Below are 25,914 nucleotides of genomic sequence, written 5' to 3' on the forward strand. Positions count from 1 at the left end.
TTAGAACTAAAAATTGTTGAGTACTGTTTTTAATAAATTATTCTTTTAATTCATTGGATTGAAAAGAAACTTTAAATTAAATCAAACTATTATTTATTACATTATACATTTTATACGACAAGCCTAAAATCAGGAAAATATCGCCACAAGCTTTTATATCATGTAATGTAATAAATAATAGTTTGATTTAATTCAACACTTAAATACATATTGTTGCCAATGTCTACATTTAAGTTCCACTAAATTATAGACGAACATAAGCTTGATACTAATTCAGATTCTCCTTCAGCAAAATCAAATGGATTACGATAAATTCCAGCTAAAGTATTCTAAATCAAACTAAAGCTATAGGAAATATAACTTTACGCATTTAAGGGTTAAAGTTTATTTTCTTCTTTTAGAGCAGTCATGCCCAAGCCCTATACTCTTGGTACTCTTTTGTTATTGTAATTGCTCTTAGCTATAGGCTGTGTGTTTTGTATACTCACTAGAGCACTCAGCATTAGCAATACAAAATACACAAACAACTTTGTCTTATTATTTTTTTTGTCGTTCTTCACTGAATACACGCATGTTGAAAGCAACAACACTTTCGTATGCTTGCTGGTAAACATTGACGACTGCGATCATCCATGTAGATTTTGTTTTTGTTTATCGTATGATATTTTAAAAATGTGTGTGTTGAAAGTGAGTTTTTTTTTCTTTTTTCTTTGTATGAATTGGTTTTAGCAACAACAAATATTGAATAAAAAGTAGCTTTTCTTTAAATGTATTGGTGTTTACTCTTCCATAAGGAACTTGTGGGCACCCCTGTTTTAGAGTATTGAATGGGTCGATTATGTATGGCAACCGAACTTCAGTTGCGTTGCCAGAGGACAACTACAAATTTCTGGTTGCCAATTTCGCAACCGAAATGATAGATGCCAGCTGCCATCTGTAATATCATTTAGGCAACTGACAACGCAACTGAAGTTCAGTTGCTATTAAATGTTTTTATTACTAATTTATTTTCTTCTTTTTAGAGCATCTTCAATATTTCGAATTTTCGAAGCTTTTCTTTTAGATACTATATTGAAAATACTTAAAAATTCATGGACTTTGTCTTCCATGTCAAAATCATTACTTCTGAACCGAACAAACCATCCCTCGCACGTTGAAACCGATGGAACACATTCACCATAAGCTTTGGTGAGCAATCGGTGTGCTTCAGCGGCACTTTTTTCTAATTACACATCGACATTTTCAAAGCAAAAAAAAAACTTTAATTGACAGATATACATATGTTCCCTTCAAAATGACATAAAAGTTATTAAATACAAAAACCGCGTTCAAAATATACATTCACCCAACAATTAGTTTAAATTTTTAAATTTCATTTGCCATATCTGTTCCGTGACATGTGAAAAGAGGACATATCATTTAAAAATGCCTTATAATGTTGACAATTTATCAATAAATTCCCTATTTTCTTTATTCGCAGAGTTGTTCTTCAGTTGTCAAATTTATTGGTTGGGTTGTGTCTCATTTTATCTGATATGGACTTGATATTTGATAGCTGGATATTTGATCTACATACAGTCAAGGAAAAAAGTCTACATAAACCCTTTGATTTAGGGGTTTAAGAGAGTTTGTGAAGAAAATTAAAAAAATGTTTATGTTAATATTTAACGCATTAATAAATATGTTTATTTATAAAATAAAAAATGGATTCATTACAATAATAATAACAAAAACATTAAAAGTTCGTAGGAAAAAAGTCTACAAAATAAATATTTGGGGGATTCAAACCAAACGGTCTCCTATTAGGACGTATTGTCATAATGTCATAAAATATTTTTTTAGTTTAAACAAATTTGTGTTGGGTTTCAAACAAAAAAATTATAAACTAATAAGACTTTTTGAACTATGTTTATTGGTTTGTCAAGAATTTGTTTTAACTAAAAAAATATTTTACGACATTATGACAATACTTCAAAATTATTTCAAAATTTTATACAAAATTAAAAAAAAAAAAAAATTAACTCTTGGTCCACCTTGGGCATCAATAACTGCTTGAAGACGTCGGGGCATTGATTTCACCAAATTCTCTGTAATAGAGGGGGTTATTTCGGCACATGCACGAATAAGATCGGTTTTTAATGTTTCACGGCTACTAATTTCATATGTGCTCTATTGGATTTAAGTCTGTTAACTGGGTGGTGAATTTAGCTGTCTTGGATCATGGTAAAGAATCTAATCTCGAACAACGTGCTCAGTATGCTTAGGGTCGTTATCTTGCTGGAAAATCCATTGATTTCCCAGACCCAAGCTATCAACAGATGCCTTATGATTGTGTTCCAATATGTTTTTATATTGATAGCGGTCCATGTTACCCTGGACACAAACCAAACGGCCCACTGCATATGACGCCTTGGCGCCCCAAACCACCATGTTTGACCGTAGGCATAATATTCTTTGGATCAAGTGCAGTGTTCGGTTTTCTCCAAACTTTGGATCGGCCATCATTTCCGAAAATAATATACTTACTTTCTTAACAGAAATTAGTTATTTTTTGCGTGCTGTTCTGCTGTTAAATCCATTGTCATGAAAAACGTTTATTACTGTTCGTGGAGTAACAATTTTATTGGAACATTTTTCTATGTGTTCCGGCAATTTTGGTGCGCTTATTTTCGGATCCTTGTTGACTAGTTTCAAAATACTGGTAACATCACTTCTCGAAAGTTTCATAGGTCTGCCAGATTATTTTCGGTGTTATTATAATTTTTTATGATCGTCTGTACAGTAGCACGACTTATTTTTGTTGTCTTAGCTATTTCTCCATAAGATTTATTTTCTTTTCGGAAATTTACTACCATATTTCAAACTGATATATGTATCTCTTTTTGCCATTTTCAAGGATAAAAATTCAAAAAATTTTTAATTATCACTTTGTCATCTTAAGCAATTGTAATGCTTGTAAATTTAAATAAATCATTATTTCCTTTTCTTTGTTTTCAATATTCTATTTTTTTCCCCAATAATTTCTATGTTATATTTGTTTATATTCTTTTTTACTTCAGTCTTAATTATAAATACCTTAAAGATTGCTATAAAATATTTTTCAATTTTCGCCACTAATTCTCTAAAACTTAAAAATCATAGGGTGTATGTGGACTGTTTTCCTTGACTGCATATCATATTAGGTTGTGATAATTTTGTTTCGTCGGCTAAGTTTGTTCGAGTTTATTGTCTGGTTTTTAATGTTTCTAATTGGGTTTGTATTAAATTAGCATTATGATGCTGTAGATATGATATTGCATTTATCTCTTTTTAAAGAACCTGAAATGTATTGAGTGTTGTATAACATGAATTTTTCTTGTTGCTATTCTCAACCATGTTTTACTGAAACTGATATTTCTAAATCTATCTATATTTTTTGAAATATTTACTGGATTGACTTGTATTTAGCTTCTTTAGATTTTGTTTAATTTTGATAATTCCCAAAAGATTTAATAATTTTGTTTTTCCGCTTTGGCGTTTTCCTAAAACAATTTCGTTTTACTTTTTTGAAGAGCCAAAAGATGGAATTAATTCCATGGAATTCAGTGACAGGGACAATAATAAAATTGTTTTTTTCTTTAATTATAAAATTAGTTTTCGAGTTTGAAGGACCTGAAATATTAATACATATTTATATTGGTATTGGTACTAAACCTTTTGTTAAGTCCTCATTCAGAATTATTATTATAGTGTGTACTTTTTTTGCAAAACAATTTTTTTAATTAGATCAATAATTTAATTCAAACCTGTTACATATTCATTCAAACTCTGTAACAATCTCCGGTAAACCTCAGTCGATTTCTCCACACCTATTTAAATGAGAAAAATAAACATTTTAATTAAAAAATATGCAACAAGTTTAATAAAACTTTAGCGACTTACGACATTTTTTTTACCAAATTACTATTAAAAACACTTTTTACAAAACTCTCTCTGAAAAGTCTCACACACATTTAAAATACGGCAATCAAATTTCTGTAAATTCGAAAAAAGAGAAAAAACAACAAACACTTTAGTGAATGTGTAATAAATAGAATATTTAGCAATACAATAAGAATTTTTTTTTCAAAGAATCATTTAATTGTTTTGTTTGGATAGTGTTTGAAAATAATTAAATAATTCTTGAGTTAAAAATAAACAAAACTATATAGAGAGTGTTAGATATTGCCCATATTATTACCAGAGTTGTACTCTTTCTCAAAAATATTTTTGTAAACTTTTATTGTTTAGTTTGGAAGAGAGTTTAATCCTCTGCTGATTGGTAAGTACTAAGGCAGCAACTTTACGATTTTGTTATTATTTTGAGACCCCATTCTGAAAAAGTAAAAACATTAGTGAAACAAGCCAACGTTTGTATGCAAAAATAAAATAATCAACATGATGAAAAAGAATAAAATACAAATACATGCTGGTTTTTTTTTTGGTTTCATTTCTTGGTCATATTAGACATTAATTAAAATCTTTACTAAACAAATATCTCTTAATAGACTTAATTAATTAAATATGTAGTGTATGTCAGCAAAGAAAAACACTACAATTTCAATATGAATATATGTTTAATATAAGTTGTATGTAAGTAAGTACGTTTGTATGTAGTTTATCATCTTCTGTTAACTAATAGCTGAACTGAACAGCATGCTTTATTTGAGAATAGTTAATAAATGGATTTATTTTATGTTTTATTTGTTACTCTATTATTTGCTTTAATTTTTTTTTTGCGGTTTGCATATTTCTAAAAAGCAGGAGTATTTACTAAAAACACACTTTTGCTTTTTTTTTGTACGTTTAAATTTGATCAATTTCCCGAATTTATGTTTCGAATTTAATGCTTTGTTGTAGAGCTAATAAATTTCTTATTGTGGAAAAAAAAACATAATTCATTATATACTAAAAGTTGAATATAAACGTAATTTTATAAAGAGGAATAAATTACATTTAACTTTGTTTAACCAAGTTCTTGTCTGTCTTTGAGTTATACTATACTAAGCCATTGTCCTTTGTAATGGCCAATTGTTGGTGGGTGCTGAGCTTGCTGTTGTGAGTTTACATCTTTTCCTGTATGAAGGGATGTGTTAGAGCCTGATTTAATGAAATACGTTTAGAGGGATCCAAAGCAAACATATTGTCCAGTAAATCTTTTAGTTGTGTCACTTTGCGATGCTGATCATCGGGTAGATTTTGATCAGCTATCAATTCTTGTTGCAAATTGCGGGAAGATTTCATGACTGGCATTACAACAATTTTTTCCTAAAGTAAACGAAAAATATATAGTTAAAAATAAAGTAAATTGTGTTGGTAATGAAATCAAATTTAAATCAACTCTATCAAAAATTTTAAACTCTACTGACTCCACGCTATATAGACATGTCTCAAAATTAATCGCAATTTTGAAAAGAATTTTCAAGCCGCATCTTGACTAAGTCTGCCCTTAATATTATGATATTCCATAATTTATATATTAAAAATAAATTAAAATTTTTGAAAAATTTAATTAAATGAAGGGTATGTTAGAAAACCCGATTTTTAATAGCTAAATGCGTTTTGCAGATATATATTATCTGTGTAATATATAGTTCGTAAGTGATATGAGGCCTTTGGAAAATGAATTTCAACCAATAAGCATGTATTTCGAATAATTACTATGAACCATAGAGCATAATCTCGGTTATAATTGTTTTCTGTTGGTTTGGCAATGCACCGCAAAATTGCAAATTGTTCAAATTTATTTTGAACAAGTAAGAGTCTATATTCGGCTATGCTGATTCATATATAATCTCCACCAAAGTATACTTTTACATAAATATTGAAAACCATTTTTGTTGAAAAAAATTTGGTTTGATGAAAAAAAATTTTGATAAAAAATATGGGGTCGCAAACAATTTTTTTTAGCATACAATTTTTTCTTTTAAATAAAAAAAATGTGTTTCGAAATACACATGGTTAAACACACGAAAATAGAACATAATTAGAAAATGTTCTATTTTCGCCACAAATGTCATAAGACATGCAAAACATATTCCATTCTCTCCTCAACATTTCTTAGGATTAGCAGGAATACCTCGACGATACTCAGATTGTGTACATGTTTACATGTGAAAAAAAATTTCGCAAAATTTACATGTTACAATACAAATGCAATGCATACCGTGTGACTCCACCATTACAGAACATATTTGTTCACACTTTTAATATATCTTTTAATTCTAATAAATTTAATTTTTTTTTAATGTAAACTTACCCTTTCGGTAATCCTATCAATCTCATGATAAAGGAAATTACAACTTTGATCGAAATGTTGATCTTTAAATTGTCCTTTGCGTATAATGCGATTTGGAATTTTACCTAAAATTAAAAACAATTTCAATAAGATCAATATAATAAAGCCTCTTTTGAAAAACCCACCTTTCAAGTCCATAAAGTATTTCAACATTTGATTATTACTCTTTCCACTAAAGAGTATTTTGCCCGTATACAATTCATAAATGGTACAACCCGCCGACCACATATCAATACCATAATCATAAGGTATGCCCAATATAATTTCAGGTGCACGATAAAATCTCGATATTAAATAGGGTGTTATTTCATTATCGTTAATGGTGGAGGCCGAACCAAAATCACATAATTTTAAGATTAAGTTATTTTCGTTTACCAAAATGTTGTCAGGTTTTATGTCAGCATGTAATATGCCAGTTTTCTTTAAAAGTTTTAAAGCTAAAAACAGTTGTTGCGTATAACTGCGCACAGCTTTGATGTGTAGGCCAACATTTTTGCCATATTTCTTAAGAACTTCACGCAAATTCATGGCCAATGGTTCAAAGACCATGCAAAGATGCTATAAAGAGATGAAAACGATTGATTGTTTAACTCCAAAGTCTAAATATAAAATCATATTTTCCAAATACCTGTTTATGAAAAAAGTGTCGATATAATCGTAAACAATGGAAACGATCATCAGGATCGGCATCATTTAGTTTCTTTAATATTTCCAATTCACGCAAGCCAGTCTTATGCCTTAAAGTAACCTAATTGAAATCCTTTTACAATACAATTTTTCAAACCTCTACTTACATTATTTCATTGTTACGTATAATTTTAACAGCAACATTTGCATTTCCTCTGGCTTGATCTCTGGCTCGAATAACATTACTGAAAACACCTTGACCAGTATAGCCGCATACAACATATCGAGTATCTAAGACTTCACCAATGCGTACACGATAATAACCCTCAGCATCATCCCAATTATCAGTGAGAGCTGGATTTTCAGCCATATTTTTATTTTGTACTATGGTACTGGGAGACTGTAACAATGGAAAAACATTTTTTAATATTAATAATTAAACAATCGTTCTGAGTTACTTTAATTATAGATTTTAAAAAATCTGTAATTAAATGTTTCTCTCATTTTTGTAACTCTTAAATCATTTTTTTTAATAAGTATGAAATTTACAAGCCAACGACTCACATCGAAATTCGAATCTACATCTTGGTCGGCAAACATATCCCATTCTGGTCTCTTTTCTTTTTCCTTATTTGTATTATTGGCTGTTTTATTGTTATTGTCTTGGTCTCCTTTATCATCAGGCGTAGCATCATTTTGTTCTGTGGGATGACGAGACGACGATTCGGATGTCAAAGGTGAACGTGTACGAGATCTACGTTGTTTTGTTGGTGGAGGTGTGGCCGAACGTTCTTTTTTGTCTGAATTATATGAATTTTTACGTTTACTGTCGCTGTCATTATGTGAGTTGGTAGCCGAAGAAGATGATGAGATGGAGTGGGCAGGTGGTGGTGGTGGTCTTGGTGCATCTGTTTGTTTTGAGCCAGCTAATTTCTGTAAATTTATTGTTTAAGTAACAAATAAAATCAATTGATATCCGCATGATTAGAGGAAGTTCATTGACGTCTTACCTTTAGCAATTCTTCACGTTGTTTACGTCTCATTTCAATGATTTTCTCTTCGTCATCGTCTTCTTCGATGTTTATATTGATATTTACCTCCTCATCACTGCTGGATTCTTTTTGATGAACCTTTTGTCCTTCGCTGAGCGAACCGCGATAACGATCTTTGGTATCACTACGCTCACTACGATCGTGTCCCGAACGTTGTCGCTCTTTTTCTCGCTCACGTTTACGATCCGATTCGGCTTTACTGCGACTATGCGATCTCTCACGCATCCATCTTTCACGCTCTCTATTGCGATCACGACCTCTCTCCTGGCCTCGATTATTCGCTGCGCCTCCACTCCGGTCGGCAGGCCGAGTTGTTCTGTCATCTCGTCCCTTATTATCGCGGTCACGGCTGGTGTCATTTTCACGTAATTTATCTCTATTAATTTCTTGTCGAAGATCTTCTTTTTGACGATTTTGATCGTAATGATCCCTATGACGCATACGATTACGATCTTCATCAACTTCTACATGATGTCGCCTATCGTGCGAATCAACTCTGCGGCCGGTAGAACGACTACGACTGTTGCGAGAATGACGCTCCGAATGTGAGCGTCTTTGTTGATGGTCTCTAATTTCTCTTGAGGAACGTCGATCACTTTTAGCTTTAATCATGTTTGCTGGTTGTGGTGTCACTGATTTATGTCCTCTGGCAGATCGACGATCACGGTCACTTGAATGCCTTACCTTACGTGATCGCTCCCTGTTAGCCAAATGTTGCTCCACCGGTGTATTATTACCACCGCTAGAATCATCCAATAATATAATATCGTTTTCATTTGTAATTTTATCTTTAGAAATGTTATTTAAATTATTTTTACTAGTTGCAAATGATGCTGAAATTTTTTGTTCAATCTTTTTATTCTTATCATTTCCTGTTGTAGTGGGCGGAATAGGCAACATCTTCGAGATTAAGTCAGTCTCGGGCATGGGACGTTTCGCTAAAGAACCTGAACGACTGCCATCACCTTCTGTGTCTGACATGTAAGCACCTAAGCGAGCTTGTAAAAGAGCCTTTTGTTTCATCAATTCATCTAAATTGAGATCATCTTCTATTATGGCTAAATCCGGACTTGCTACATCAACAGGTCTAAAAATTATAAATAAATTATATTTGTATAAGTATTTTGTAAACTTTTAATACTTACACTTCACTTTCACTCCCAGATGATACGACTTCCATAACTGGCACAACTTTTGTCTGTATTGTCTTTGTAATTTCCTCAGCCAAACTACAGGGATCGGTGTGTATGTTTGGTTTCGTTATTAGAAATTTATTTATTTTAACATCGTGCTCCACCCTTAATCCGCAATTTTTATCTTTGTTTGCTTTTTTCATAATTTCCGTAAATTTTTCATTAATAGCACCACTCTTTTTTTTCTCGGCCGTTGACTCATCACCAGAGCCCAATTCCGAAGATGAATTGGAATGGTGACGATGTCTCTTTTTAGTTTTTTTATGTTTCTTATGGGATTTGTCCGATTTATTGGATTTTTTATGCTTTTTGTGTTTTTTGGATTTCTTATGATGTGAGCCTGTAGACTGTTTGGAACGTTTCTCCTCCGGACCATCATCATTATTTGAGTCATAACTGCAAAAGGATAGTACCAAAATTATGTATACGTTAATAAACGTAAACGAAATATGAAAAAAATACACAAAACATAACCTAAAAATGTTTAAGACAACTGAAAACAGCAAAATACTGACCTATTTTCATCACTAGACATTTTATTTATATTTCAATAATATTAGTTTATTTAAAATGCTTTTAAATATTTCCCACTATTGAAATAAAGCAAGATTTAATTAGAATTATAAATATATTTTTCACAAGTTATCTCTATAAATGACAGCTGCAAAATGTTTAGATTGTTTTGGCTTGACAAAAAAACTACACGGTTGTATTTTTTGTTATTTTTTAATACCTTTTTAAAGTAAGTAAACAAACATACTACCAAATAAAAAAAATTATTTACAAAGTTTTTCTTGAATTTTTAATTTAATTAAGTATAAAAAAATGTACGTAAGATATGAAGGAACACTACTCCGGTATATCGCCACCAGGCACCAACTAGAAAATAAATAATAATAAAATTAGCACATGCACATCTTCTCTTTTTTGCGTATTAATTTCTACCAACCATGGTTATATTGTTTCCATTCAAAAGAATTTGGTCTAATTTTGTTATACGCCTTCCTTCGGGAGTATTTTCATATTCAGTGACATCATCCAGTAGCATATTAACAAAATCGTCAAATCCTAACAATGTTCCCACCATTTCTTTATCATTCTTCATAATAATGTGTATGCGGGAACCAATGCATTTGTCCACCAATTCTGCAAAGAAATCCGCATGATTTTTCATTTGGTTTTATTGTTGATGTTAGTCTGTACTTACCTAATGGCAATAAAGTCGAAACATTTGTAGGTGGTGGAACAGCGGTCATTTTTAAGAGATTTACTTGAAATTCAGTGACAAAATCTTTAATATTAAGGAAAATGTGCAAAAACTATTAAATCAAGAAAGAAGTGTTTGTTTTGACAACAGAGGGTTCATTCATTTAGTATTGATAACTTAAACCTAAGGGTTGCCAGCGGTCTATTGATTATTAGTTTGGGAACGTCTCCCTATTACTGAATGTTTTCATTTTAATATTTTTTTGCTGTTAATAGCAGTTATAGTTATATAAATATTTGTCAAGTATAGACAGGGGATTAAACACATTTTTAATGTTTTTGGAACAAATCAAGATCCCAGTAACAGTTAATATTTTTATTTGTTTTCTTTTAATATTCATATTTTCTATATTGCGAACTCTGGGATGTATCGAACACCTGCAGCACTAAAATGACTTTTTCTGTATATCAAAGTTTTCTGAAGTACTGTCATATAAATTCAAAAAGGAATTTTTGAATCACAGTATTAATAAACAGTACCATATTATATATCATATGATACCCATAATGATCAGATTATTTTCCAAAAATATAAGAAATTTACTATTATATATATTGATTTAAAATTCCAATTAATAACAATTAATGACGTATGTTGTCAAGACAAAGTTGTCTGTGCAAAAACACAATTTTGTCAAGAGATATATTAGGTATTTACAAATGACTTGGCAACTCAATATGTCATTGTCCAATTTCTTTTTGTCTGTTCTTTGCTTTTTAGTCTTCGTTTTTTTAATAAAATTTTCGTTTGCAAGTATCGCCAAAAAAATTAATTCCGTTAACTTTTTGGCCAAGAAATATTTTATAAAAAATCTAAAAAATACAAGTGTAAAAAATTAATTTATGAAACGTAAAAAAAACTGTTAATATTTAATAAGAAAAATTAAAGTATAATTAGCATAAATATTTGCAAAATATCGATATAATGGAAACGGAAGTGACCTCCACAACGAATGAGGAGTCCAATAATTTAAAAAATAATGTCAACATCGTCCAATCAATAAATAAGGAATTTTCCAACTTAGAAAATATCGAACTACATAATAATGAATCATCAGAAACTTCTTCGAATGAAACTAAAATAATCAACAACAAATCAGGAGCCTCACCCAAATTGTTGTCAGAAGAAAATCACACAACGAATTCTCCCCATAAAAGTGCAAATGCTGGACAAGCGCGCGTAGATGAGTCGACATCTGGTGATTGCCAATATTTTTTTGAAGATGAAATATTTCGTATTGATAAGAAAGGTCGCGTTAAATTTGGGTTAGTCCTTGAAACACCTGGTACATATTCAGGTGACGAGGACGATGAATTTGATGAAATTTTAGATAAGGGTGAAATACGTGTTGTTTGGTATCCTGAATTTAGGGATACCATACAATCGGAAAATTCGGTAAGTGAGAATTTAATTTTATTTGTTTTTTTAAATTGTTAATTTTTTTGTTTTTGTGTTATACAGTTATGCAATTGTAGTGGTATTGTACAAGGATAACTGTAAATAAGCGCGTGTTAAGTTTTTTTCCTTTTTATTCTTTTTGATTTTCTTAGGGAATTTCAAAGCAAGATAAAAAAATTATCTGGCTTAACATTTCGTTTGTATATTTATGTATTTAATTTGAGTTTTTAATTATTATCGTAGTTGCTTTTAAAGATCAAGTACCCATAATACTTTTGAAATACCATTCAAAAGGACATCATTTCAAATCGAATTAAAAATGTTCAAAGTAATGGTTATATGAAAACTTTTAGGCTAGATTTTGATATGTAAATATTTGATTTTATATGAATTGTGGTTTTTCATTTGTAGGTTATTTAAATAAAATTTGTATTTTATACCTATTTTATTTTTAACAGTTCTTCCTGTCCAATTAAATTCCTACTCAAAAATATTTTTTTTTAGAAATTCTCGGGAAATTTCGGGAAATACAGTAGGTATATTTGGCGCGATTTTTTTAAAACTATTTTTGATTTTCTGATTTGGAATTTCCATATCAGAATGAATCAAGCCAAACATTTTTTAATTTTAAGACTTGGAATTTCAGTATCCTGTCAAGTACCTATAACCATGACACAATAATATACAGTGAGCCTCAAAAGTGAGTAAACAGCAGCGAATTTTTTGATTTTTTAAGATCATGAAAATCATTATAGTCCGACTTAAATCTATATTTTTCACAACCAAAGATATTATTCAAGCCAATCTCTATCAAACCGAAACTTTAAAATTTTAATCATGGATAAATTTTAGAATTTTCATTATCTTAAAAAATATCCAATAATTTTTGGTGTATACTCACTTTTGCGGCTCACTGTACCTTCTACAATTATTGTATCATGGTATGAATAACAAAATTTTATAAACTTTTTCTATTTTAAGTAAATATATCGTTATATAAATATAGAAAGGCCTAACTCGTATTTTTTTGTAAGACCAGATTTTCATTTACATATTTCGATAAATGGTCAGCTCATATATCATATTTAGCCAAAAAATCTAGACTTAAAAAACACGAGTTAGAGCATTTCTATATTAAGGTAACGATATATCAAATGAAAGAATTAAAGGGTTTCTACCTTATTCTTAATATTCAGCCCAATTATGAATAAAAATTCCGCGTGAGTTTTTTCCCTTTCTCATTTTTCCTATTCAAATTCAATGGGAAAAAACTCCCGGGGAACAAACTCCCGCGGAATTTTTTATTCATGATTGGGCTGATTGTTTATTACTGTTATATCGAAAATTATGAAAAATTAATTTTTTTTCTTTTCGACTGATTCGAATTTATCAAAAAAAAAAATAGCACTTTTAGGAGATTATGTTTGGAAAATATTGAATAGATTTAAGATTTCGAAATGTTTATCATAAATTGTTTTTAGATTGGCTTAGCCGATCGGACTTTAATGCCTGGTGATGTGGTCAGACGTTTAGTGCCGGGAAAAGAAACCCAAAGAGGCTATTGTCGTGATATCAACATGAAGGCCGACGTAAAGGTGCTAGGAACCAAATTTGTTATTAAAAATGTAAACGCTGAGCGTTTAAGGGTTATTTCTAACTGGCAACGCGATGGTGCTGTTTGTTTGGATTCATGGATGGGCAGCACAAAAGATGTGGAAGAAAAAGCCATACTAAGGTGAAATACAAATAAAAAACTTATAGAACTTTAAAAACATAATAAGTAAATAAAATATTTTTCATACAGAACGGCCTCAGGATGTCGTATTGAAATTTCATCAAATGATTTTTATAATTTTCAAGATTTATATTCACGTCGTCAACGCGACATCTTTAATCCCAAAGTTTTTTATCCCGGCAATACGATTATAGGCAGTCTACCACCAATGGAGAATATAAAAATTCTAACGCCCGATATACCACTACATACAAATAAAAAGGGTAAACCCTTAACCAGAAAGGTAAGTTAAATTAATAATTTTAATAATTACAGAAATAAATGAAATGAAAAATTGTATAACTTTAATTAAAAACATCAATTATTTCCCCAAGTTTACTATAGAAAATCTTTACACCGATTGCGTTTGGGTTAATTGGCAATGTAAAGCTCTATCGGATGAGACAAATTTAGATGACATTACCGTACAACCGAATCCCTGTGTAACGGGCGATGATCTAAAACGTTTGAAACGTTTAAATCTGTTCGAATCCTGTATGCTGCAAATCGTTGATCGTAATTATTTAACCTATTCTTCCTGTGATACACTAGTCAAGAAAACCGACTGGGACAAGGAACAGTCAGTGAAATTTAAACAAATTCTACAACAACAAAAGGAGGAAAATCAAAAAATCTTTGTGCGCACCTCTTTTACCGGCTCAACGGGCACGACCGGCTCTCACCATCATTATGAGAAATTCAAGAAAAAGCTTAGTTTGAGTCTTGACGACAAAACGAGCAATAAATTGAAGAGAAATCTCTTTAAAGGCGATAAATTGGGTAAGAGGGAAACCTCACAAGAAATGGCCCCACAAGACAAACTTACACCGAAAAGTAATAAGGATACCGAAGCAGATGCAGATGCCGAGTGGCTTTCCACAGAAGATGAGGCCGAAATTGATGAAGATAAATGTGATATTAATGCCATGGATATTGATAATTTCGTTGAGAATCTCAAACAATATACGGAAGATTGTATTAGTACTACAACAACAATGTCAACGTGTTCAAGTCCCTCGCCCCACACGAGTCCCAAGCATTTGACCAAACGTCAGCTAAAGAAAAAGACTCGCAAAAATTTCAAAAAACCCTTTTTAGCCGAACCTTGTGCGGATTTCAATCCCAAAGAAGGCGATGAACTTGTCACGGAAGCTTTGTTGGTTTATAGTACTGCTACGGTGGTGTGGCAAGATGGCACCATAGAATCGGATATACCCTCAACGCAATTGTATCCCATACATCATTTGGATAATCATGTGAGTTTTTGCAAGTAGTTATCATTGAGTTTTATTATTAATAAATTGAAAATTTTCAGGAATTTTTCCCGGGAGATTTTGTAATATCCGCAAAAGAAGATCCAGATTTTAATCATCGTGATTATGGTGTCATACAAACCGTAGATCATCAGGGTAGAATAGCTCACGTTAAATGGTTTACCACTTATTCAAATGCCGATGAGCCGAAGTAATTATTTTATATATATATATTTTTTTTAAATCAAATTAGGAACAAAGTATTTTCGCCCGTGCCTAATTGTATCCTTCACCATGTTATTGTAGTATAGAAAAATATTGGTGAAAAATTATTTGTTAAAATATTGAAGATAAGCAATTTTTGACAATTTGTAGATAAGCAAATTGAACAAATTTGAAAAATTTAAAAATTGTTAAAGCTATTTTGTTGAAAATTTCACAAAATTTGGTGAAAAATAATATGGTTATTCATTTTAAAAAAATGGAAAATTACACTCTGATCTTTTTACATTTTTACACAACAAAAACTTGAACAAAATTCCAAAAAAAAATACTTTTTTTTTCATTTCTTGTTTTTTAAAAGTGTAAAATAATCAGTGTAATTTTAAATTTTTTTGAAATGAATACCCTCAATGTTTTTGTAGAAAAAATTTTTTAGTGCCGAATCTTACAAGTTTTTTGTGAAAAGAAAATTTGTTAGTGAAAAATTGGGTTAAAAATATTTTTCCCGATTTTTACCCATTGTCGGTTCGAATTTCTATGGCGTTTATACGTCGTTGGAAAGGTCTTTGAAATGTCTATCATTAGACTCCATATTGTCTATGGTAATGATATATAACGGATATATTTTTGATAATTAATACAATTTATTAACCAAAACCATTGGGCCAACTATGGCTTACAAACTACTCACTAACTAATACTACTACATCGATTTGCAATCGCTTAAAATAATTTGGATATTAAACACTAAATTAAATATTAAATTAAACATACACACAGCCTCAGAAGTGAGTATACACCAGTGAATTTTTTGATTTTTTAATATCATACAAATCATTATATTTCGACTTAAATCTTTTTTTTCAGAACCGAATCTATTATTCAACTAAATCTCCAACAAACCGAAACTTTAAAATTTGTATCGGTGGATAGATTCTAGGATTTTCATTATCTTAAAAAAAATCAAATAATTTTTGGTGTTTACTCACTTTTGAGGCTCATTGTATATTTACATATCAATAATTTATGTAAGTTATTTGGGAGCTTCCACATACATGGCTATATCGAATCCGGTATTTACAACGATCCAGAATATATGTACATATACAGTGGTTGACAAAACAATGGAAACTTTTTCAAATATTCCATATGTAGCCCAAAATTTAAAATATTTTTTTTTTTAATAAATTTTTTTTTTTTAGTATTTTATTTGTATAGATTTATTTATATAAATGACCTGAAAAACAAACATAATTAATTGTATTCTGAAAAAAGGGATCAAAATTAAAAATATTCACTATTTCGCTACTGACAAAATAATGGAAACTTTTAAACTTCTGCAAGAAAGAAGTGTAAAACGAAAATAATATTTAAAAGAACGATGTAAAAAGCATCCTGTTTACAGTTATTTTATTTTTAATTACAATTTCTTTTTCTAAGTTTTTCGCATAATTTCTTTTTTTCAAAGTTAACGAAAATGGCTAAAGTTAAGATTTGTGAAAACTTAAAAAAATAAAATAATTAACGATTTTAAAGCTGGTTTAAAACAAAAAAGTATCTGTGACAAATATTCAATAAATACATCAGCAGTTTCAAAACTTATAAAGAAATTTTGTGAGACCGGTTCTGTAAAAACTCAACATTTAGGTGGAAGACTACTCCTAGACAAGATAATTTAATAGCGAGAGAGTTCAAGAAATTCCCAACAATAACTCCTCGAGAGGTTGTTAATAGCCTAAAATTAGAAATAAGTACCCGAACAGTTAGTCGCATGGCAAATGAGGCTGTTCTTGGTTGCTATCGTCCTGTGAAAAAACCACTCATTTCTAAAAAGAACCATTCTGCTCGTCTACAATTTGGCAATGATGGGAGAACATTTGTAAGACGACCAAAGGGAAAAATATTAGATCCAAAGTACACAAATAGGACTGTAAAGTTTGGCGGTGGCAATATTATGGTATGAGGATGTTTTTCAGGACAAGGTATGGGCCCAATTCATATTATAATGGATACCATGACAGCTATAGGATAAAGAACCGTATTAAACGATGTTATGTATCCATACGCTGAGGAAAATATGCCCCTAGGGTTGTAACCGAGTGGTTACAATCCAACGAGGTACGTGTTTTGAAGTGGCCTGCCCAATCGCCAGATCTCAATCCCAAAGAAAATCTATGGGAAATTGTAGATCGTAAAATAAGGACCCAAAATTACACCAAGAAGGAAGATTTATCGGAGGCGGTTATAAGGGAATGGCAAAATATTTCAAAGGAGACCATTGACTCTTTAATTGGTTCAATGCATCGTCGATGTGTAGAAGTTATAAAAAATAATGGATACCCAACAAAATATTGAGTTATTGCAAAGTTTAACTCAATATTTTGTTTATATATTTGTTAAAATAATACCTAAGTTTCCATTGTTTTGTCAATGCCGTAATAAAGAAATCTTTTAATTTTGTTTTCCCATTTTTAGAATTTAATTAATTATGTCCTTTGTTTTTTGTTTAATTAAGTTAATAAAAGTATACATATAAAATACTACAAAAATGTTAAAATTTTTTAAAAAATTATTTCAGGTTATATTTGGAAAAGTTTCCATTGTTTTGTCAACCACTGTATACTCTTACTTACCACTTATGGTGAAGGGTAAATTAATTTGAAAAAATGTTTGCAACAAACTTTGATGATCAAATATATAAAAAAGAAAAATTGTAATTCAAAATTTTGATTCTTTATAAAATTTTGTTAGTGACATCGTGGTGACGGGTATATACATATATAACGAATTAAACAAACAAATATTTATATTATTTTACCATTCTGTCTTTGCCAGACCCTCATACAATGGTGAAACGGAATGTAGTGTTTACGATCTAAAAGATCAGCCAGATTTTCAATATCGTCCCGGAACCATGGTTATACGTGTGGCCAATTTCGTTGGTGAAGATGCCAACTGTACAGCTGGTCAAGTTATTGATAATTATATTGATGGTCGTGTTAAGGTGTGGTGGGTTGATGGTCACATTAGCCTGTGTTGGCCACAGGATCTTTTCGAAATGGGGCAATTGGATCAAATCGATTTTAGTCATGCCTCAGAGGATTCATGGGAAACGGAATCGGAAAATAGCGAAGTGGGTTGTGGTGGTGGCAGCAGTCTTAAATTGTCCATAGCTGAGTCACATATTTTAACGAATATCGAAAAAGCTCGTGTGGCTCTTGCTCGTTTGCAGGAGATTTTCAATATAAGTCCAAATTTACAAAATCCAGAGGTAAATTGGAAAATGTTTGTTAAAGGAACTACTTTTTAATTTTTTTTTCTGGTTTTGTTAAATTATTTTTAGGTAATGCGTAAATTGTTGACGGTTTATAAAAGTTGTCGCTTTTTAGATCGTCTTTTAAATACAAACTTCTTCCATGAAGATCATTTTATGGTGAGTCTATTTTATAAGATTTAAAACGACATAGAGGAATTGCATCTTCATTTTTTAATCTTCACCTTCGATTTTGTTTTACTATTTTGTTCTCTACCTCTAAGGGTCTTATTGAACGTGTTCGCAAAGTTGGATCTCAGTCAATAAACGAACGTGTACAAGAACAAAAAAATCGTTTATTCAGTGACACTTTACAAGCCACTTCTCCAAGTCCCAATAAACATCAGCAACAGCACCAACATCAATACAATGCTATAGTGTTAAAAATATCAGGTGTTGGTAAAAACAACTTCAGCCATAATGGAGATGGTGTTGGGGTTGGTGGTGAACACAAATGTCATCAATCACAACAACTGGAAAACATATCGGCAGCAAGTTCGGCGACTGCATCAAAGGAATTTACTCCTCGATTACTTTTAACTATATCATCAACGCCTTTCAAATGTCCCAACAGTCATAATCATAACACTAACGCGAGTGCTCAATTAACTTCTTCGTCATCTCTTAAAAGGCGCTGTTCTCCAGCAGCAGCAGCTAAAGAACCTCAAACTAAAAAGACGGAAGAAGATGTGCCAATCGCCGCTGCAACTACTGATAATGAGAAACACAACAGTCCTCCTAACGCAGAGACAAATCTGTCGCCTTCATTGGAATTTTCTCCCAATAAAAATAAACAATACAATGCTGAAAAGAATCAACTCTTAAATTCGGTAATGATGAATATCGAGAAGGCCTTTGAGAAAACAAGTCATTTGACTGCTACGTCAAATGACTCTGGCAATTATTCTCGTAATGAAAATTGTGATGGTAGTTCTACCAGTTACACTAGTTCCTCGGATTTAATCAATATAGATACGAATACTTCCCTCACAAAGCCAAACGATTATCCCAAATCAATTAATCAGTCAAGTAGTAGTATAGAATTGACTGAGGAAGTTCCGGAATTGGTATGTGTACGTTTGTGCTCATTGCTTAATGAACAATTGGTCAAGTGTCTCAATGAAATATGTGAGAAATATTATAAAGATGATCAACAGAATTTGAGTGAGGTCTTAAAGATTGATTTAATTAGCAATGATGATGAGACCATAGAAACTTTAATTGATATTGAGGTCGATCAAGTGACTGTAGAATCTCATAAAAATGAGGAGAAGGTTGTTAAAACAGAAGAAGTTGTAACAGCAGCCAAACAGGTGACTGAAGACAGCACTACTGCAGCAACACCAAATCCCTTAGAACCTGCCACGGATTCGTCTAACTTATCTCCAACAACGACAGTTAATGCTATATTGGAAGCTGGTATTAATGTATTAAATGTCAATCAGGAATGTTTTCAAGTTCTCTCCAATGCTCCTAAAAATCATAAATATCAATTAACCATTTTCCATCCAAATAATACTCACCAATACTACAAGGCTGTGCAACGAGAACATCGTATGTTGAAAACGTCCTTACCTCCTGGTGTATATGTAAAGTAAGGCGATTTATTATTTTTAAAAATTATTTAAGAACTTGTAAACTATATATGTTTTTAATTTTAAACAATAGAGTTTATGAAGATCGTATGGATTTGCTAAGTGTTATGATTGAGGGTCCCAAATATACGCCCTATGAGGATGGCATGTTTTTCTTTGACATCCAGCTGGGCCGTGATTATCCCAAAACTCCACCACTGTGTCACTACATTAGCTACTGTTCTGATCGTCTTAATCCCAATCTTTATGAAGATGGCAAAGTGTGTGTTTCATTGTTGGGCACTTGGATGGGCAAGGACACTGAAATTTGGGGTCCCAACAGCACACTGTTACAAGTGATTGTTTCCATACAAGGTCTTATATTAGTACCAGAACCCTACTTCAATGAAGCTGGCTATGAAAAACAAAAAGGTAATAATCAAATCAATTACAATTTGTTGATTATATGTTAATTGTGAATAATTTCATAAAGCCACTCAACAAGGCAAAGAAAATTCTCGCATGTACAATGAAATGGTCATTATTAAAATGGTACAGGCTACTACGAAGTTAATACAAAATTCTCCCGAAATATTCCGTGATGAAATACAAAGTCATTACAGACAGAACGGCCTTAAAATGTATGAACGTATAAAGGGTTGGATGGAATTGTCGAAACAGAAAAATGCGAATACCAACGGAAATGCTAAGCACGATCCAGGTAAGTCAATTTGAATGAAATTCTATAATGTCTATTACAGTTTTTATAGCCTTCACCATAAGCGGTAAGGGCAATTACATACATACATATAATTTTTTTAAATTTCTTTGTGTATGCATTTGCGAGCCTTTAATATACATATTGTATATAGAGTGGGTCAAATAACTATATTCCGTAATTTCAGCTTTCAAAAACATGAGCTATTACCAAGTATACATATGTATGTATATACAGTGTTGGAAAAAATAATAGAAACGAGTGCTTTTTTTTTAAATTTTGTTTATATATTAGTCAAGTTTAGTTTTACCAACAAAAAATTATATGCAGTTTTGTTTATCAGACATACAATATAAGAAAAAACATAATCATTCTTCTTTTCATTTATATTTTAATACGTTATATGACTAACAATGTAAAGAGTCAATATTTTTACTGGAAAAAATAACAGAAACGCGTAAAAGGATTCAATTTTTAGAGGCACATATTTTGATTTTTTGTTAAAAAATTATTTTATTTTAATATTTTGTTGCTCTATCTTTGTTTTTCACAACTTCGTTGCATCTGCGACTCATGAAATCAATCAATTTCTATGCAAACGTCCTTGTCAATGTCAAATCACTCTTCCTGGATTTGTTCCCATAATTCGTCCTTATTTTTTGGACTGAAACCCTTTAGCTTCCTCTTGAGCACTCCGCAAAGGTGTTCCAATGGGTTAAGGTCCGGTGACTGCGAAGGCCATTCCATAAGAGGTACTTTGTTGACAGCAAACCAGTCTTTTGCCATCTTTGAGGAGTGCTTCTGACCATTGTCCTGCTGAAACTCCCAAATAAAGGGCATCTCTTCCTCAGAAAATGGAAGCATGATTTTCAATATATTTACGTAGTCCAGAGTGCATATTTTGTTCTTAATCCAATATATTGGACCGACACCAGAAGAGGAGAAACACCCCCATATCATGCAACTCTAAATCAGCCGTTAAAATTGTTTTATTTGAATTCAAGTACAATTTCGTAACAATATAAATAAAAATCAAATGACGTTTGTTTGTAATTGCATCAGTTGAGAACGGCCGGACCGATTTAGAATTTTTTTTTTTTAAATTTTGGTCGTAGTCCAGCATAGGTTTTTACGGAATGAAAAATTGAACACGCCCACTATTTTCTAAAATTGTATCTAAAATCGGAAAACGGCTACACCGATTTGGCTAATTTGTTGTTTAAATGTTCGTAGCAAAATTCCTAAGAAAAATAAAGCGAAACTTTTTATAAAAACTTGAAAAAAATTTTGGAAAATAAATTTTATGCATACATTTTATGAAAGCCTTATTCTTTGCCTATCCATAATTGTTTACAATTTTTAAATCGGTATAAAAATGTGTGAGTTAGAGGTACTAAAGTACTACAACCTACCCTAAACCTAACTCAAAGTTTTGAGGGTGTTTCAAAATCATTCAAAATGGTTTTAGTATACCCTCACCTAGCCCTACAACCCCCATTAGGTCGTTTTTCAAGCTCTGACAAAAAGTGTTATTTTGTAGCAGAGTGTTATTAATTAAAAATCAAAAACGAGATAATTGAAATAAAATTACATAACAAATAAAATTACTCATTCGTTGTCATACAAAAATAAAGAGATTCCTAAACTTTAAAAATCTAATTAAAAAAATTTCAGTGTTGTTTACATTCTAAATCCGCTAATAACTTGGCCAATAAGCGTTTAATCAAGAAAAGGAGCTCGATGTGTGATCACTCATATTTCTGAACAAAAATCTATCCTTTTATATAAAAACTCATAATATCTAAATTCGCTAATAACTTGGTCAATAAGCGTTTAATCAAGAAAAGGAGCTCGATCTGTGATCACTCATATTTCTGACCAAAAATCGATTTTTTATATAAAAACTCAAAATATCTAAATTCGTTAATAACTTGGTCAATAAGCGTTTAATCAAGAAAAGGAGCTCGATCTGTGATCACTCATATTTCTGACCAAAAATTGATTTTTTATATAAAAACTCAAAATATATAAATTCGATAATAACTTGGCCAATAAGCGTTTAAACAAGAAAAGGGGCTCGATCTGTGATCACTCATATTTCTGACCAAAAATCGATTTTTTATATAAAAACTCAAAATGTCTAAATCGCTAATAACTTGGCCATTAAGCGTTTAATCAAGACAAAGAGCTCGATCTGTGATCACTCATATTTCTCACCAAAAATCGATTTTTTATATAATAACTTGCCGTTTAATCAAGAAAAGGATCTCGATCTGTGATCATTCATATTTCTGACCAAAAATCTATTTTTGATATAAAAACTCAAAATATCTAAATTCGCTAATAACTTGGCCAATAAGCGTTTAATCAAGAAAAGCAGCTCGATCTGTGATCACTCATATTTCTGACCAAAAATCGACTTTTTATATAAAAACTCAAAATATCGAAATTCGCTAATAACTTGGCCAATAAGCGTTTAATCAAGAAAAGCAGATCGATCTGTGATCACTCATATTTCTGACCAAAAATCGATTTTTTATATAAAAACTCAAAATATCTAAATTTGCTAACAACTTGGTCAATAAGCGTTTAATCAAGAAAAGTAGCTCGATCTGTGATCACTCATATTTCTGACCAAAAATCGATTTTTTATGTAAAAACTCAAAATATCTAAATTCGCTAATAACTTGGTCAATAAGCATTTAATCAAGAAAAGGAGCTCGATCTGTGATCACTCATATTTCTGATCAAAAATCGATTTTTTATATAAAAACTCAAAATATCTAAATTCGCTAATAACTTGGCCAATAAGCGTTTAATCAAGAAAAGGAGCTCGATCTGTGATCACTCATATTTCTGACCAAAAATCGATTTTTTTTATATAAAAACTCAAAATATCAAAATTCGTTAATAACTTGGCCAATAAGCGTTTAATCAAGAAAAGGAGCTCGATCTGTGATGATGTTTAGTTCTTTGTCTCTCAGTAACGATGTATATTTTATTCTATTACCATAAGATTCATTGTATATGTTCAAATCAAATGTAAATTAAACATAACCCAACCCAATTATCATTCAAAAATACGTTTTTTTTCACTTATTGACTATTTTTACTAATTTTAAACAGCTTCTCACAAATCGAACACAAATTTTTTTTATTTTAATATGGACAGGACAACGTCTATCGGGTCAGCTAGTTTAAAATAATATACTTTGTTCTGATTATTATCCAAATTTGACTGCAACTTTTCCATGAGTAGTAGCAAAATAGTTTCATTTAATTGTTTTACAACAGAGTTGAACGACTAAATAGGATAAACTTCAGACAAAAAAATTTGTTTTTAAATTGGCGGCTATTTCCGTATGCGAGTAAAAATATATTATGAAAATTTCTCTTCTGCTATCGGCATTTGGTTAAAAGGTAATGCACGCTAATTTGGATTATTTCCGTAATGGTATTTTAGCAGTAACGGTAATTGTAGTTATTTCAGTAACTATAGCTTAGCGATAACGGTATTTGCTATTCTGCAACGATATTTTAATAATAACGGTAATTTCATGCTAAATTAAATTACAATGTCCAAAAAATTTAGATTTTTTGATTGGAACAGAATAGCGACACTATAATTCTGAAAGGGCATGTTAAGTAGATCATTTTTGTAGAATAAACTTATAGTCTCCAGCTGGTCTGAATTTTTTTTTACAGTGGGTCAAAGTATTAATTTTTTGATCGAAGGGAGCATTATACTAACTGAAAAAAATGTTCAATTTTTGTCCAATAACCAGATCTCAATCCCAAAGGAAGCTTTATCAGATGCGGTTATAAGGGTATGGCAAAATATTTCAAAGGATATGATTGATTGTTTTGGTTCAATGTGAAGCAGAAATATAAAATAAAAAAAGAAATTGAAAAATTATCTAAATCATCCTGTTAAAAACAGCATGCTTATTAGAATTTTTAAAAATGTTCGATTTGAAAACTTCTCACAAGTTATAGAAATGTACATTAATGTACATTATTCATTTTTTAAATCACTCGTTTTACACAGCAGGGACAAATATAAAAATTAAAATTATATATACGAATAAGATTCGGCTCAGCCAAATATAGCACTCTTAACACGAAGTCTGGTTATGCCTTAACTAATAGTTAAACTGTCAGTATAACTATTAGTTAAAACATAACCAGACTTCGTGTTACTGGGGGTTTCTTGTTTGTTTTTAATTCATAATTGATAATCTGAAAAGCATACATTTGAAATACAGCAACTGAGTAAAATTTGGGTGTGTGTTTTTATGAAATTAAAATAAAAACAATTGTTGTTAAAAACAGGCGGTTATTTAAAAAAAACTCTCTTTATTCCACATTTTTCTTTTAGATACCAGCGAACATGTAGAACCGGCCAGCAAACTATACCCTTTACCAGACTTTCCTTTGGTACCGGCAAGTCGTGGTTTTTGTTTAACTTTGGCTGGACTTTTAGAAAGTTTCAAACAAAGAATTAACTATTTAAATGAAACTACAACAGCAACACAGAAAACGGAAACTACAACTAAACCAACAACAACAAATACATTTGAATAGCCTTATTTTATTAAAATAAAACCAACTTAGTCGAATTCAATTTCAATTATAGGCCTTTAGAACAAAGAATAAAAACAAAAGAAAAAATAAACGAAATAAAAGAAAAACTATGGTGCTAACGCCTTGGCAGCAACTAATAGCACTTATTAAAAGTATTATGAAAAATTTAAATTAAAAAAAAATAAAAAAATGTTGTGTATTTTCTATTATTAAAGTAAAATTTTCACTTTAAAACTTAATAATATAATATTGTATATTTTAGTAAATTTATAATATTATACTCTACTATATTTTATTAGCTATTCCAAATAATATTATCTTATCAAAGAAAAAAATAATCTCATAAAAAATTATTCCATAAAAAAATGAAAAAAAAATTAAATAATAAAAATATTGTCGCTTTTTATGATAGTTAAAAATGCTTTATTAAAAACACTAAAACATATTTACAAAATATTTTTTATTAATATTGTAATTTAAGAAACAATTTTTGTTTGTATTTGTTCTTTTCGTTTTTAATTTTTCATGAAATTTGTAATAAAACTATTTTAAAAATCGTTTTGCGTCCATTGAAAGAAAAGAAATGCCTAAATGAAAAGTATAGAAATTCTCATAACTATTTA

At 30.7% G+C, this 25,914-nt stretch overlaps 4 protein-coding genes across 4 annotated transcripts in view; 1 reads left to right on the forward strand and 3 right to left on the reverse strand.

Moving 5' to 3' along the window:
• Positions 1–5,017: 5,017 nt before the first annotated feature.
• On the reverse strand, positions 5,018–9,866 carry Prp4k (Pre-mRNA processing factor 4 kinase). Its single transcript, XM_065515777.1, has 9 exons — positions 9,704–9,866; positions 9,141–9,584; positions 7,954–9,082; positions 7,508–7,876; positions 7,111–7,343; positions 6,945–7,053; positions 6,442–6,874; positions 6,278–6,381; positions 5,018–5,286 (listed from the first exon to the last, which is right to left on the reverse strand). The coding sequence occupies exons 1-9, from the start codon at positions 9,721–9,723 to the stop codon at positions 5,083–5,085; spliced, it is 3,045 nt and encodes a 1,014-aa protein (XP_065371849.1). The 5' UTR covers positions 9,724–9,866; the 3' UTR covers positions 5,018–5,082.
• Positions 9,867–9,976: 110 nt separating this feature from the next.
• Positions 9,977–10,541, reverse strand: LOC135963793 (U6 snRNA-associated Sm-like protein LSm5). The gene is made up of 3 exons (XM_065515778.1): positions 10,396–10,541; positions 10,138–10,334; positions 9,977–10,067 (listed from the first exon to the last, which is right to left on the reverse strand). Exons 1-3 carry the CDS (start codon positions 10,442–10,444, stop codon positions 10,038–10,040), a joined length of 276 nt encoding a protein of 91 aa, XP_065371850.1. The 5' UTR covers positions 10,445–10,541; the 3' UTR covers positions 9,977–10,037.
• A 724-nt stretch (positions 10,542–11,265) lies between these two features.
• LOC135963796 ((E3-independent) E2 ubiquitin-conjugating enzyme) lies at positions 11,266–25,687 on the forward strand. Its single transcript, XM_065515782.1, has 11 exons — positions 11,266–11,850; positions 13,335–13,588; positions 13,658–13,871; positions 13,963–14,883; positions 14,943–15,091; positions 17,938–18,373; positions 18,446–18,535; positions 18,640–20,009; positions 20,084–20,421; positions 20,483–20,710; positions 25,086–25,687. The coding sequence occupies exons 1-11, from the start codon at positions 11,380–11,382 to the stop codon at positions 25,289–25,291; spliced, it is 4,677 nt and encodes a 1,558-aa protein (XP_065371854.1). The 5' UTR covers positions 11,266–11,379; the 3' UTR covers positions 25,292–25,687.
• Positions 25,163–25,914, reverse strand: part of LOC135963798 (GILT-like protein 3) — a 30,879-nt gene continuing 30,127 nt past the window's right edge. The window contains exon 6 of the mRNA XM_065515785.1: positions 25,163–25,175. The gene's annotated coding sequence lies outside the window, so the exon portion shown is untranslated. The remainder of the gene's footprint in view (positions 25,176–25,914) is intronic.

Source organism: Calliphora vicina, chromosome 1 (genome assembly GCF_958450345.1).
Source record: "Calliphora vicina chromosome 1, idCalVici1.1, whole genome shotgun sequence".
NCBI classification, from domain to species: domain Eukaryota; kingdom Metazoa; phylum Arthropoda; class Insecta; order Diptera; family Calliphoridae; genus Calliphora; species Calliphora vicina.